General features: G+C 40.6%; 1 protein-coding gene across 1 annotated transcript in view; it reads left to right on the top strand.

Annotated features, from left to right (window-relative positions):
* Positions 1 to 16,252, top strand: part of MGAM (maltase-glucoamylase) — a gene marked incomplete at both ends in the record, with an annotated part of 194,548 nt that overhangs the window by 38,285 nt on the left and 140,011 nt on the right. Inside the window, 15 exons of the mRNA XM_080932402.1 lie at positions 60 to 185; positions 1,303 to 1,431; positions 1,659 to 1,769; positions 2,056 to 2,118; positions 2,622 to 2,756; positions 3,204 to 3,291; positions 3,996 to 4,134; positions 4,955 to 5,088; positions 5,203 to 5,237; positions 5,332 to 5,448; positions 5,843 to 5,991; positions 6,554 to 6,638; positions 7,534 to 7,590; positions 9,640 to 9,764; positions 11,252 to 11,340. Of these exons, the coding sequence (XP_080788528.1) occupies positions 60 to 185; positions 1,303 to 1,431; positions 1,659 to 1,769; positions 2,056 to 2,118; positions 2,622 to 2,756; positions 3,204 to 3,291; positions 3,996 to 4,134; positions 4,955 to 5,088; positions 5,203 to 5,237; positions 5,332 to 5,448; positions 5,843 to 5,991; positions 6,554 to 6,638; positions 7,534 to 7,590; positions 9,640 to 9,764; positions 11,252 to 11,340 (1,582 nt within the window). The remainder of the gene's footprint in view (positions 1 to 59; positions 186 to 1,302; positions 1,432 to 1,658; positions 1,770 to 2,055; positions 2,119 to 2,621; positions 2,757 to 3,203; positions 3,292 to 3,995; positions 4,135 to 4,954; positions 5,089 to 5,202; positions 5,238 to 5,331; positions 5,449 to 5,842; positions 5,992 to 6,553; positions 6,639 to 7,533; positions 7,591 to 9,639; positions 9,765 to 11,251; positions 11,341 to 16,252) is intronic.

Raw genomic sequence — 16,252 nt, 5'->3', positions numbered from 1 at the left:
TATAACTCCTTTTCTACTTTATGTACAACCTCCATTGTGCCTCTCTCTCTGTTTTCTAGTTGATTGGCCGGCCTGTGATGGTACCTTACTGGTCCCTGGGATTCCAGCTGTGTCGCTATGGATACGAGAATGATGCTGAAATCGCCAGCTTGTATGATGAGATGGTGGCTAAGCAGATCCCCTATGTATGTATATGTCTTAGTATATGGTCTCTGTGACTTCATAGTCAACTCACATATCTCTATACTATAATGTGTTGGATAAGTTCTGCAGTGACTCATTGCTTTACCACATGTCACAGTGTTTCTGACTCTAACAAAAGATCTTCTGAGTGCACTCATGGCTCAGCATAACAAAAGAGAGGTAAGGCTGGGCCAAGGCAGTTTCTGCTGTACCATGTTTCTATTTATTTTTTAAAAGGATGACATCAAGACATCCAGTCATAATATTCTTTATAAGATTAAGAGATTTTTCTAAAGGTAATTATGTCTCAAAAGTGTTGACCTAAACTCAGCCGTTCATGGATAGATTTGTCTTTAGTTTTAAAGCTGGTAAAGCATTTTATTTGAGTTGCTTCTTCTCCACTGCTGCTTACTGAAGGCAGTAGACTTAGATTGAGTTTATAGTAGAAAACACTGAACCTACCTTTTTTTATTTGAGGACTTGGGATCCAACACTTTTAGGAGATTCTGTAGACCACCATCACAACCGATGGAATTGTACTTGTGTTTTTATTTTTAAATGCTGTTCAAGAGATGAGAAGTACCACCTCTAATATATCATTTAACAAGAAATCTGATTGCTCTGAACACTGACTATTACATGCTAACTACCTGTTTTGTTTTGCATTATCATGTAGTACCTTTATAGTTCATGCTGTAACAGGACTAGACAGCTAACCTTATTTTCTCTGAAAACACACACACACACACACACACACACACACACACACACACACACACACACACACACACACTGATTTCAATGGTAGCTTCCAGAGTCTCATTGCTACACTCACATCTTGCATATTCTGTTTTCATAGTACTTCCTTTTACACTGCTTATGGTTATTTTTCTGTAACCCTTCCAGACCGACACAGGCATCGGTTTTCCTCATCTATTTGTTGGTATTGTTGACTCGGATTTTTTTCATTCTTGAGTAAATATTAGACAATAACAATCACTGACTACCTTAGGATCTATATCCACATCATATGATAGGTCAGGTTTGAAATGGTCAGAATCAATGCTCTGGAGCTTGGACTGTCTCTGCCATCAGCCAGTCTTCTTTGTGTCATCCTAGGATGTGCAGTACTCAGACATTGACTACATGGAGAGGCAGCTGGACTTCAAGCTCAGCCCCAAGTTCTCTGGGTTTCCAGACCTGATCAATCGCATGAAGGCCAATGGGATGCGGGTCATCCTCATTTTGGTGAGTCCTTGTGTGAATGTGTAGGCTGTGAATGGAACAATGGACTTGTGTGGCGATCACCTTGGCCTGCTTGTCCTTTCCTGTTCTAGGAGAGAAAAAGAAGTGTATTTTAGGGGAGTCACAGAAATTCTTCTGCACAAGTTGAACTAGAGATTTCATTTTTTCTCCCATGTCTCCTTTTAATTTTCTATTGTAATTTCCCCACCTGCCCTGTGCTCTGACTGCAGGACCCAGCCATTTCTGGCAATGAGACACAGCCCTATCCAGCCTTCACCCGGGGAGTGGCAGATGACGTCTTCATCAGATATCCCAATAATGGAGGCATTGTCTGGGGAAAGGTATGGGCTGTGTAGTGATACACCAAGACTCACCCTGGGCCAGAGTCACTATTAGTGCTTATTGGGAATGTTAATTTTGTGTCCTTTAGGTTTGGTTTCTGAACTTGTGGGTTTCTTTCTTTTTTTTCTTTTTCTTTTCTTTTTTCAGTGCATATCAGTAGATTTTCTTAAGGTATTTGTGGAACCCATTCTTTTTTAGAGCAATCCTACTGACTTCTGTGAAACATGACTTACAGTTCCCTAAGACATTATTTGTTATGTCCTGTTAAATCTTTTCTCTTCATAGGTCTGGCCTGATTACCCTAATATCACTGTGGACCCTTCTCTAGGCTGGGACAGTCAGGTGGAGGTAAAAGGCCCTTTGTGCATTCTGGATGTTGTCAGGGTTACCAGTAATAGCTAGGATACTAGATGTGGATACACTTAGGAAAGAGATATTCAAGGGAGAATAACTTAAGAACCATGGTAAATGGGTTGGGCAGTATGGGGGTTAAGGTGAGGTGTTAGTGGGGGTAGGAATTTGTAACAATGGGACTGTGAGAAGAAGAAGGAGTCTAAACCCAAGTGAAAACGTTTTAAATTTAGGCTTTCACCATCCAAAGCTCCGGAACCCCTTTACCAGTCTGTTCCATACAATGAGAATGGCTTCCAAATGCTGGGAAGGCATATCATTTGTGTTTATACACCTTTACTCTAAATATTTTTAATAAGTCAAGCAAATTTTATTTTATAGACTCTATTCAGATGTATATCTGTGGAGGTATCAGAATCCATGGAGTTCAGTTTAGTAAGTGCTTACCTCCGGCAAAAGATATTCATTGACAATACTCTTATTGTGTTTTAATCTGGCAGCAATACCGAGCCTATGTGGCCTTCCCAGACTTTTTCCGGAAATCAACCGCCCTCTGGTGGAAGAAGGAGATTCAAGAACTCCACAGCAACCCACAAGATCCTGCCAAGAGCCTGAAGTTTGACGGCCTATGGATTGTAAGTGTGTCTGCATGTGTGTGTACATGCATGTGTGCATTGGTTTCAGCATGTGGATCCTTGGCATTTAGGGAGGTAATAATAATTTCTAGAAAAAGAGTTTAGACACATTCAAGTTCTAATCATCCAATCGGACTTAGAATCATCATCAATATAGTACCAAGGAACTTGTCTGAAGTTTCTGCTATAAAACCTCAACGCTAATGAATGGAAATTCCACAAAACATTTTTTTTCCTAAGGGGATAATAATAAATAAATGATCTAGCCAGTAATGTTGAGGTTAATTTCTCTTCCTAGCTTGTACCTCCCTGGTAGATTCTGATCCTCTCTGGGCAGGATCTACAGAGAAGAGATTGCTGGATACTGAATGTGTAACTGTTTCCTTGTTCCTGAATTGGGAAGATTTAGGAATCTTTAAAGATAACTCACAATTTTGCTATTTGTAGGACATGAATGAGCCTTCCAGCTTTGTGAATGGGGCAGTTCCTTCCGGCTGCAGTGACACTACTCTGAACCGTCCACCCTACATGCCACGTAAGGACCTTGGACCCTTATACTTGTTGCACAGTGACTAGAAGGAAGATGAGCCAGGCATCTGGGGAGGTACCCTTATCACCAAGGGAACCTCTCCAACACTGTTTTTGTTTAATGTGGCTCGAGACAAAAGCACACTATTTTATTTAACAGGAGATGTTAGAAAGGGTTTCTTGAATTTGTCAAGATTTCACTTGACTGTGATGTATCTGTGCTGTCATAACTTACAGAATTTCTCTTTTCACCAATATGTATAAACGTGGAGCCCATAGTCTTTGGAAGTTTGCACACTGAGAGCTTAGCTCCATATTGTATATATTTTGAGTTGTGTGACTTTGCAAAGACATTACCAAATTAAAGTTTCTACACAGTGAGAGGCAGACCACAGTATCCCCTCACAGAAATATAAGAAATTTATGAAATAATTTGTGCACTAAAACTTGTGGGACAGAAAGGATGGTTGAGCAGACCTGCCTTATAGTAAATATTTGACAACTTCTACTCTTTCCACAATCCCTTTTTTTTTTTAAGTGAATTTGATGTTGAAAATCAGTTACTGTGTTACTCAGAGAGAACCATTACTCTCATGATCCTGAAAGGGAGCCTGGATCCAGACAGAGGCCATTAGACTTAATATATCCTAAAAAGCAGTCAAGAATTGAGAGTCAAGTCTAATATTCACTGACTTTCATCATTTCCCTCAGATATTGAAGCCAGAGACAGGGGCCTGAGCAGCAAGACCCTGTGCATGGAGAGTGAGCACATCCTTCCAGATGGTTCCAGGGTGCGGCACTATGATGTGCACAGCCTGTATGGGTGGTCCCAGACCAAACCCACCTACGAGTGAGTGACCATCCTCTGGTTGATGGGATGTGCAGGAGACAGTGGTGATGGGTTTATTTTCCCTCATGTGTCCTTTATTTTCCATACTATGGAATGAAAAGTAACTTAACTTTAACCTTATAGAAATTTGTGATTAAAATTGAGAAGGAAGATTTAAACAAGGCACCATCACATCTGTGAAAAACGATGGGCTAGAGGACCCACTCATATGGGACACTAGGTCATTAAACAATGTAGCAAGAAGTACCTTTAGTTAGAAGAGACAAAACAGGTAAAGGATGACTAAAACTTTCCTTTTTTATGTCAGAATTGAATAATCTTTTCAGATGTTTGCTATTTCATTTTTGCATCTTTTAAAATCATTCGGGACACCTTTATAAAATAATCAATGCTTCTTTTATTGAATAATCCCATGTTTTGTGCTCAATGTATAATAGTAATTATTTTATGGGAAACTTGGAATTTCTGTGTCTCTTCCTCAAATATAGAAACTCAAGTATTTGAGTGAGTAACTAAGGACCGTTATTGCCTAAGTTTGGTGACAACCCCTGTGGGCATCACATGATGAGACTTTGTTGTTGTTGTTGGTTTTGTTTCTGTTTTCTGTCTTGCTTTTGTAAATGACGGAAGGCATGGAAAGGAATCCCTGCCATTGTTGTCCCTATCACCAGTAGAACCCTCCCAAATCAGTTCCCTAGTTTCCCTCCAAGGATGCAGTGCATATTTGCCGCCATACTTTACGCGCAAGGTTCTGGGGGAGAGACTCTATTTCCTTCCTTTCCCAGCCTTTCTTCAATATATCTCTTTGTGTTCCAACCAGAGCTGTGCAGGAGGTGACAGGAGAGAGAGGGATCGTCATCACCCGCTCCACATTCCCCTCCTCCGGACGCTGGGGAGGACACTGGCTGGGAGACAACACAGCTGCCTGGGACCAGCTGGGGAAATCCATCATTGGTGTGTGGGCTCTGCTCTTCTGCAGGCAGGGATGGGGATAGGATTCTTGGTGAAGGGGAAGGAGGAGGAGGCAGAGAATGTCCTGTCCTGACCCTGCTGCATCTTTCATTGCAGGCATGATGGAGTTCAGCCTCTTTGGCATCTCCTATGTAAGTGTCCTTTACATGTTCCTCCTCCTTAGGAAGATGACAGTGTCTCTTAGAAAGCACCAAGAGCTGACTTCTTTGTTCCATGTTGTTTCAGACTGGGTCAGACATCTGTGGATTCTTTCAAGATGCTGAATATGAGATGTGTGTTCGCTGGATGCAGCTGGGCGCCTTTTACCCCTTCTCCAGGAACCACAACACCATTGGGACCAGGGTATGATGTCAGCTTTCTCATCTTTATTATGTCACTGGAGATGTACATGCTACCTCAGTTTCTCTGAACATTCCTGCTGTTATCCTCAAGATATCTTTAAAGCCATTAACTATTCTTCTTATAAACTGTATTCTTTAATATGATTTTAGTGATGTTTTGGTTAGAAACTCTTTTCCACTGTATTTCATGAAAAACATTTTTAGTATTTTTAATTTTCTTAGAGAATTTTTCAGATTTTCCCAGTCCATTATTATTGTTCTAGATGCATCATCCATAATGTTTTTTTATATATGGCATTTTAGTGTTGTAGTATGCAATTCCATTTAGCCTTGGGTGACCTTGAATTCTTAGGGGTCTTGAGTAGGCTTTGAACACTTTCCTCATTCTGCTTTAGAGACAAGACCCTGTATCCTGGGATAAAACCTTTGAGGATATTTCCAGAAGTGTGCTGGAGACCAGATACACCCTGTTGCCATATCTCTACACCTTGATGTACAAAGCCCACATGGAAGGGAACACAGTGGTGCGGCCTCTTCTGCATGAGTAAGTGTCCAGCAGAAATGCTACTGTACAGTGGGCAATTTACTTATCATGTTGGGGGGAAGTGGATCGAAACCATTTTCCACACTTAGACAATAAGTCAACTTTTGTATAATTGCTCTAGACAGAGTATCACTATTGCTCCTTTGTATACAGTGTTATATGTAACACTTATGTTGGGTGTCAAGCATTTACTGAACTCAGGAAACTGAGCACAAGATTTCTTTCTTATATTGTCCAATGAAGATTTCTCTATTTGGTGTAGGAGTTTTGATATGTGGACCTTTACCAGGGTATGTTTGTATAACCTAAGTAAGCATCCCAGGGAAAGATGGCAGGGGAAGCTTCTTCTTTGCCTTACAGTATGGAAATGGAAGATGCTTTATAGCTGATAATGTGTTTCTGAAGTTTGGAGAATATGCCACGGGGGACATTGGTTCTATGTGATCCTTATCAGTCTCATGAACTGTAAAGAAGGCAGAGGATGTAGGTGGATTTCTGGACTCTGAACTGGAGCACTGGGGTCACTCTGATGTCAGACTGGTGCCTGTCTTTCCCCGTTCAGGTTTCTGGCAGACCGGGAGACCTGGAATGTACACAAACAGTTCCTGCTGGGCCCAGCCTTCCTAGTCAGCCCTGTGCTGGAGCCTGTGAGTATAGAGGCCCTGGGTGTTAAGGACTCCACTAATGGGCTGGATTCCCGGAGTGGCATGGGGCTTGGTGCCGAGGGGTCTTGAGAGATGGTTTCTTACTCTACATTTGTGTCTTCTGATTCTTCCCAGCTAAATTCCACGAAGAGTTCTTCTGCCTTTTAAGCTTTTAATGCTAGCCTAAGGATTTTAGTTTACGGGACAGTTGAGTGGAGGGATAACCTTGTCAAGTATTTAAGGATATGATCATTTTCTGTGAGCTGAGCTCAAGCATGGAGAGTAAAGAGCAAGAAATGTAATGTTTTTCTTATTTTCTGTTATTCCTAACTAAAATTAATTGGAGAGCCAATTACAGGGATATGTATCACCTTATCTTTTTAGTTACTTCTCCCTTCTGGAGGTTAAAATATAATTACACTATCACCCCTTTTCTTTGTGTTATCTATTGATACGTGTTAGTTTCCCCTTTCATTCTATGCATGGTCTTGAAGCTAGACAGTAAGTTACTTGCTCTGTGCATAGTGCTTTTTAAATAAAACAAATAGGTAATTAACATAGCCTGCAAATTTCATCATCCATAAATTTCCTCTTTTCTATAGTCAACAATTCTTTGTCATTTCTTTAGGGAGAAATGAAAATATTTATAAAGGAATGGTGATTGTTTTTGTCTGCAGTCCTGTAACCCAAGGGGCATTTTGAAAGCACCTATGTTTTCCCTAGGCTAATTTCTGTTGTTGGAAAAGGAGTATCCTTTCTGTCTCCATAAGACAGATGATGTCATTCTGTCTAAATGTGTTAGCCTTATTGCCATTTTAACTCCTCACCGGTGTATGTTGCTTACCGTGCCTTAGAAAACTGAGTCCACTGCCCACACTTTCTTTGTATTTCATTTCAGAATGCCACAACTGTCACTGCCTATTTCCCTAAAGCCCAGTGGTATGATTATTACACGGTAAGTTTCCCTTATATTTACACAATCTAGAAGGTGGTGGCATACATACAGAGTGTCCGGATATGATGTATATCAAGCTGAGTGCCACTTCTGGAAATCACCTTGTGCGGTCTTGAGTGGTCACTTTATCTTTGTGGCCTGATTTCATAATTTATGTGCATGACCAATTACTCTTCATGAAAGTCTTCTGAGAGGACACACAGTGTATCTCACTGGTGCCAGGAGAGCTAGGAATTTTTTCATATGTGACTCTCCAGCTTTGTGTTAATATCATTATAGTAGGGAGACATCAGTAAATTCTTGAAATCATGTCACAGGTTTCATTTTTGGTTATGGAGGTTCTTAATTGAAAAGATCTTTTCCTCTCTGCATTTTACTACAAGCAAAGTCTCTGGAGCTGGAGAATTGGTCCAACAAGGAGAGGTGTGAGCATATAGGCTTAGTGACTGGAGTTTGATTAATAGTTTTCTTCTGATCTACACAATAAATAAATAAAAGCCAGTGTCTGTAATTTGTAAGCTTAAGAATTGATCTGTGTCACCAGCAAAGATCAATAGTAATAAGACATATATACATATGTAAAACACACAGACACAAATGGTGCAGGACTTGGATGTCTGAGTTGTTTACATGAACTTACTGATGAGAAGCCACAGAAACTCTCTGTGATGTATGTTTGGGCCAGCACAAGATAAGAGTGTAGCTGAAGGTTTGCTCTCCTCTAAGAAAGTCCTCTTTTTATAATACGAGGAGAAGAAAGTTTCAGACAGACAAAAGTCAAAGCATGTCTCATCAGCATGGGCCACAACCCAAGTGGATTGCAGTGGGATTGGTTGCAGGCTAGATGAGGAAGAACAGAATAGATTTCTTCCTCCTCTCTGTCCTGGGAGTACCTGGTCACTCCTTCATGTTCTTTGCTATTGCCTAGTTCTGTCTATGGAGTGGGGATGCTCTAGGGCTTTCTTCATAAGGAATAGTCAGTTTAAGTGGCTCACGTATTGCATGCATTTTAGTGTGATGGTTGACTGCTTTATAGTCTAACCATGAGACTGTCTAGATATGGTTGAGGTGTCTAATATGGACTGTGATTAAGTAGGTATAACCCTAGGACACACAATTTAAAACAGTTCCTGTATTGTAAGGCTTACCCTCCTCCTCCCCTTCCTTCTCCACGTTTCTTTCTACTATGAGTGGTTGAGAAGCCCCGTGTATGTCTCTAAACTGGCACATTAAGTTATTGTAGGATTAGGCTCATTTTCTCCCTCTGAAGCTAGACAAGGCAGCCCTATTGGAGAGCAGGTTTCACAGTCAGATTACACCATAAGTGACAGTCCCTGTTCCAGTTGTTGGGGTGACCCACGTGGCCACTGTACTTCACATCTGCTACAGATGTGCCAGTGGCCAAGCTTGGTGTAGCCAAGTATGCTCTTTGGTTGGTGTTTTAGTCTCTGAGAGCTCCCAGGGGTCCAGGTTAGTTGACTCCGTTAGTCTTCCTATGGAGTCCCTATCTTACAGGATCTTAAACTTTAAATGCAGCAGCTTCAACATGGCAGAGGGAAACATAGTATGACAATGACCTTTTCTGCAACTCCATGGGAAGAACAAAATGATCAACTAACCAAACCCACCACAGCTCCCAGAGGCTAAAACATTAAGCAATGAGTTTGGATGGAGAGATCCTTGGCTCCAGGTGCATATGCAGCAGAGGATAGCATTCTCTGACATAAATGAAAGGAGAGGCCTTTGGTCCAGTGAAGGCTTGTTTTCCCAGTGTAGGGACATGCCAAGGAGCAGAGGTGGGAGAGGGTGGTTAAGAGAAAGAGCACCTTCATGGAGGCAATGGGACGGAGAGTGGGGATGGGATTAGGAGGAAGGGGATAACATCTGAAATGTAAACAAAGAGAATATCCAATAAAAAAACTAAATAATTATAAAAAAGGACAATGACCTTTGTTGGTTGGTGGTGAGCAGTTGACTTGTGCAGGGTCTGCTTGGGTGCACTGTTCAGGGAGGTGTGTGTTCATTCCCTCATCATCTCTTTTGCCACAGGGTGCAGCTATTAATTCAACAGGAGAGTGGAGGACCTTGGCAGCCCCTCTTGACCACATTAATCTTCATGTCCGAGGGGGCTACATCTTGCCATGGCAACGACCTGCTCTGAACACTCACTTAAGGTGAGCGATAGCACTAAGGCTCTGTTTTGCATACTGGTGAGCTCCTTGCTTTGTTATAAAAAGCCACATTAACATTGGGCATGACTCTCAAGGTCAAAGTAGTTTTCTGAACATGATTTTTTCTGCTCTATTTACATTGTGCTTTTTACAGCTGGGCATTTTGTCCACCTCTGTTTATAGGGAGAGCTAAAGCAGCCGGTGGGGTGTAGTGTGAAAGGATGTCCCCCCTCTATCTCTGTTTGTCTCTGTCTCTGTGTGTCTTTCTCCCTCTGTGTGTCTGTGTGTGTATACATGCATGCAGGTGAATGATCATGCTCTGTCCTTGGATTTTTCTTGTCCTCTTGAGAACCTGTGGACAGAGATCTCTGCCTTGGTTGATTTTGAGAGAACGTCTTCCTGTTCCACCTTAAACTCTTTCAGTTTTCAGGACTCTGACAGTTCTGTGGTGCTCAGACTCCTGGCTTGTCTGGGGGCTGTTGCAAGTTTAATTCTAAAACCTCACATCTTGAGAGAACTGCGTTGGTTGGTTCCTCTCTTGCTTTGTTCTGACTGTCCACCCTATGCTCATTGCCCTTGTCCCACTAGTTTTCATTTCTGGATTAGCTTTCCTCATCAGTCCTTCTAAAACTTTGGTTTCTCACCTTTACCTCCACCCCACTCAGCCCTTTCTTTGTTGTTTTTCAAAATAAGGATTCAGGAGTTCAAACTCAAGTGTCCAGAATATCACTTTATAACATTTTGGTGCCAAACTGTAGCCTAAACGTCTATTGAAGAGTTCCATATAGGATGCCAATGTTTTACTGAAAGAATTATCATATTTGTTTATAACAGAGAAGGATTTGCTAGAAGGGTGTAAACCTATCTGTTTCTTTGACTATCCCTTACTGCTGCAGTAATTCAACTGTAGACTTAAAAACAAAAAGCTGTATCATCCAATGCTGATGTGCTTTTCCTTCTATTTTTAGTTTGAGTCTGTTCTGAAATCCTTCATTAGTGAAGAGACCACCGTGACTATAAGGACTGTACATTAATGTACAGCTGCTGTACATTAATATGCTTTCTCTGCTAAGGAGTTTTTAACTCAGAAACTGATAAAATATGGCTCTCCTATATAATGGTAACTCTATATTGTGAGTGGAGAGATTTTCTCATATAAGGATGCCGCAGCATCTTTGTCTGAGACACTCTCCTATTCTCATGGTCTGCATTCTGCATGTCAATGCAGGGACAGCATTCATTATAGCTGATGTAGTGATTCTGACACTCACACACTAGTTTTCTGTCTGGATAGTTGTTGCTGTTTGGGATATATCTAACTTGTGACAGAAATACTAGAGAAAGTGTTTTGTAAAATTCTTGCCTCTGTCTCTGAAGTAAAGAAGTCATCTGAGACAAGTACCTTTGTCAATTTGAAATTTGGTGTCAATATTTCCCCAAATTCTTTGAGCTCTAAGAATTTATGTCTTATGTGAATCTGTTCCCCACAGTCGGAAGAACCCTCTTGGTCTTCTCATTGCTCTGGATGAGAACAAAGAAGCAAGAGGAGAGCTGTTCTGGGATGATGGGCAGTCAAAAGGTGAGTGACTTGAGAGGGTGTGGCCATTGTAGACCTGCACCAGGTTCTGTCGCTTCACCGCTTCTGGTCATTCAGCTCTGACAAAATCTTACCAGACATCCTTTCAGCTGATTTCAGAGAAAACATTTCCTCCTGGCTGTGCTGGTCAGAGGCCATGATTGATGAGCTACCAACAGAGAGAGAATGTCTCTCTGTCTTTGTCTCTCTATCTCTGTGTTTTGTTTTCTGAATTCTCTCTGGTCAGTAATGTTTAATAGTCTTACTTCATTTTTACAAAACACATTTACATATCTGTTTTTGTAATTCATTTTCACTGTAAATGTCTTCCCTCCAAGTCCTAGGGGCGGGGGTATTGTTAATGATGTATAGCCATGTCAGGGAAGGCAACAGCACACACATTTTATGTGCATCTTATGCATGTCAGCACACTTTCTTTATTTCTTTCTTTCCTCTTCCTCCTTTCTTTCCTTCCTTCTTCCCTCCCTCCCTCCCTTTCTTTCTTTTTTCCTTCCATATTCCCTCTCTTTACTCTTTCATTCTTCCTTTCTTTCCTTACTCTCCACGGTACAAACAATCCTCATGACTCTCACCAGATCATTGCCTATGGGATGCAAAAGATAGTTTTATGGTTATAGAATTACAGAGAAGACAATTATGGGGCCCTGCAGACTCTGCACATATACAGGCATTGTGCAATGGTTACCATGGCAACAATTGATACTTCCATTACCAGTAATGGCAGCATTGGTTCTCTAGAACTTGTTCTTCTTGGGGCTCATAGTCTTTGAACAGCTTTCTCCAATTTATCCTTCTACCTGCCCTTGAGAACTCCTTACTATTCTTGCCCCTGTTTATGAGCTCATCTATTTGTCTTCTGTATCAAGGGTTCATGCATTGCTTCTCCTTTGTTGTCTCATCTACTTCTCCTAGTGTGATAAGATCCACATTAATCTCTGCTCTCACAATTGAGAACTTCCTTCTTTTTTAATACTAATGACTAGAACTTTCTACATGCACTTTATTATTTTCATTCATTTGCTGATAGACATGTTTGTTGCTTCACTATATTGGATATTTTGAAAGAAAATCAAAATAGACTTAAAACTTTTTTCCATTAATTTATTTATTCACTCTATATCTTGATTGAAGCCCATCTCCCTGTTCGCCCAGTTTGATCCTCACAAATACCTTCCCTTCTTACCCCCTCCCAATATCTCCAGAAAAGGGAAAGCACCCCCCTTGGGTACCACCCAACCCTGGGACAGCTAGTCCCAGCAGGAATAAACACCTTCTTTCCTACTGAGGCCTGGCAAAGGGAGTCCGGCTCAAGGAGGGGGATAAAATGGCAGGCAACAGAGTTAGATACAGACCATGCTCCAATTGTTAGGGGACCCACAAAAAGCTCAAGATTGATGTCTGCTACATGTATGTAAGGAGACTAAGTCCAGCCTCCACATGTTCTTTGGTTAGTTGTTGTGTCTAGGAGCCACCATGAGCCCAAGTTTGTTGACTCTGTAGTGTGTCCTCCTGGTGTCCTTGACCCCTCTGACTCACTTAATCCTATCCCCCACTCTTTCACAAGACTCCCTGATCTCCAACCGCTGTTTGGTTGTGGCTCTCTGCAACCCTTTTCCTCAATTGCTGGATACAGCCTCTCAGCAGACAGTTATACTAGGCTTTTGCCTGCAAACCAGCAGAATATCAATAATAATGTCAGTGGTTGACTTTCTCAGATAGGATGGATCTCAAGTGGGGGCAATCATTGGGTGGCCATTCCTTCACTCTTTACATCATCTTCATTCCTGCACATCTTGTACACAGAGCAAAGTTTGGGTTGAAGGTTTGTGGGTGGTTGATGTACCCCTCTATCCACTGGAAGTGCTGTCTAGGGTATAGGAGGTTCCTATAACCCTAGCTGCAAGGAGTCTCAGCTAGGGTCACCCAATAGACTCCCAGAAGCCTCCCCCACTCCAGATCTTTGCTTACTTCCAAAGATGTTCCTCACTGATCTATGTTCCTTCTTCCAGCCCTCTCATGCTCTCTCCCCATGCCTAATTATCATCCCTATCCAACTCCTTACCACACTTTACATCCAGTTCTTTCCATCCCTGCACCTCCAGTGCACTCAATATTCCCTTGAGTGAAATTCACACATCAGTCAGGACCCTCCTTGTTACTTAATTTTTTTGTCTTAGATTATGGGGCAGTCTCTGGATTATCTTTTCTCCAATCACTGCTTCTCTATTTGTCCCTTTATTTCCTCCCATGAATGTTTTGTTCCTCCTTCTAAGAAAGACTGAGATACCACTTTCTGGCCTTCCTTCTCTTTGCACTTCCTAAGTTCTGTGGATAGTTTCTTTGGTATTCTGAGTTTTTTTTTTAAAGCTAGTATCCACTTATAAGTGAGTGCATACCATGAGTGTTCTTTTGTGACTGAGTTACCTCACTCAGGATGATAGCTTCAAGTTCCATCCATTTGCCTAGGAATTTCATGAAGTCGTAGTTTTTGATAGCTGAGTAGTACTCCATTGTGTATATGTACCACAATTTCTGTATCCATTCCTCTGTTGAAGGACATCTGAGTATTTTCAGCTTCCGGCTATTATCAATAAGGCTGCTATGGACATGGTTGAGCATGTGTCCTTGTTATATGTTGGAGCTTTTTTTTGGGTATATGCCCAGGACTGGTATAGCTGAGTCCTCAGGTAGTACTATGTCCAATTTTCTGAGGAAATGCCAGACTGATTTCCAGAGTAGTTACACCAGTTTACAAAGTTTACAATCCCACCAACATTGGAGGAGTGTTCTTTTTTTTCCACATCCTTGCCAGCATCTGCTGTCACCTGATTTTTTTTTTTTTACCTTAGCCATTCTGACTAGTGGAAGGGTTGTTTTGATTTGAATTTCCCTGATGACTAGGGATGTTGAGCATTTCTTTAGGTGCTTCTCAGCCACTTGATATTCCTCTATTGAGAATTATTTGTTTAGCTCTGTACCCCATTTTTAATAGGATTATTTGATTCTCTAGAGTCTAACTTTTTGAGTTATTTGTATATATTGGATACTAGCCCGCTATCTGATGTAGGATTGATAAAGATCTCTTTGAAATATGTTGGTTTCAGTTTTATCTTTTTGACAGTATCTCTTGCCTTACAGAAGAAGCTTTGCAATTTCATAAGGTCTCATTTGTCAATTCTTGATCTTAGAGCATAAGCCATTGGTGTTCTGTTCAAGAATTTTTTTTCCTGTGCCTATGTATTCTAAGCTCTTCTCTGCTTTCTGTTCTATTAGTTTCAGCGTACCTGGTTTTATATAAAGGTCTTTGATCCTCTTAGGCTTGAGCTTTGTACAAGGAGATAAGAAAGGATTGATTTGCATTCTTCTGCATGCTGGCTGCCAGGTGAACCAGCACCATTTGTTGAAGAGGCTCATTGAATTTGTAGATTGATTTAGGCAATATGGCCATATATACTATGTTGATCCTTCCAATTCATGAGCATAGGAGATCTTTCCATCTTCTGAGGTCTTCCTTTTCCTTCTTCAGAGACTTGAAGTTCTTGTCATATAGATCCTTCACTTGCTTGGTTAAGGTCACACGAAGGCATTTTATATTTTTTGTGACTATTGTGAAGGGTATTGATTCTCTAATTTCTTTCTCAGCCTGTTTGTATTGGATTGTAGCAAGTGGTACATTATGACTAATGTCCACTTATAAGTGAATATATAAGGTATGCCCTTCTGGGTCTTTGTTATCTTGTTCAAGATGATATTTTTTTTAGTTCCACCCATTTGCCTGTAAATTTCATGATTTCATTGTTTTTAATAGCTGAAAATGTTCCAGTGTTTGAATATACCTCATATTTTCTTTATCCATTCTTCAGTTGAGGGAGATCTAGGTTTTTTCCAGTTTCTGATTATTAGGAATAAAGCTTTGAACAAGTCTCCTTGTGGTATAGTGAGGTATTTTGGGGGAGGATATATGTCCAGGAATTTTAGAGCTGGATCTTAGGGTAGGTCTATTTCCAATTTTCTGTGAAATCACCAATTGTAATTTCCAGTGTGGTTGTTCAAGCTTGCACTTCCACTAGCAAGAGAGGAGTGTTCCCATTGCTCCACATCATCTCTAGCATATAATATCATGTAAGATTTTTTTCTCAGTCATTCTGATATATAATATGTGTACAATATAAATGATCAGATTTATTTTGATTTGTACTTCCCTGATGATTAAGAATCTTGAATATTACTTTAAGTGCTTCTCAGCCGTTAGAGAAACCTTTGTTGAGAATTCTCCATTTAGTTTTATAGCCCATGTTTAATTGGGTTATTTGGTTTGTTTGTGTCTAATTTCTTAAATATATATATATATATATATATATATATATATGTGTGTGTGTGTGTGTGTGTGTGTGTGTGTGTGTGTGTGTGTATTTGTATTAAATATTTGTTCTCTAAAACTTGTAGGAGAGAACATAAGGTAGAGTTTCTTTCACAATGGTCATGCTGTTTTGATCTTAAACATGACAACAAAAACAAAGGCAATAGATTATATAATGTATTTATATAGCTATTATGGAGCATACCATAGACACTTCTTCACATGTTAAAAATACAACTCCCATGTAACACAGAAGTCCCATGTCTAGATATATACCATCCAAAAGAAATGAAAGTGTGTCACAGATAATTGGCCTCTTATATCACTGTGGGCATCATCTAGCAAAGATCCAGAAGCATCCATGGTGTCTGGTGGATGGAGAGGATAAAAGTGTGATCAGCAGATCTGGTGAAGTGCTCATCAGTCAGGACAAAAAGAAAAAAAACAAAACAAAACAAAACAAGGAATCAGTTTTAAGGAAAATAAGATGAACCTTTTCTCCTGTGGTCATGAGTACAATCTGACATCTCTTTC

The sequence above is a fragment of the Micromys minutus genome, assembly GCF_963924665.1.
Source record: "Micromys minutus genome assembly, chromosome: 18".
Classification (NCBI taxonomy): Eukaryota; Metazoa; Chordata; class Mammalia; order Rodentia; family Muridae; genus Micromys; species Micromys minutus.
This window is presented reverse-complemented; position numbering and strand designations above follow the sequence as displayed.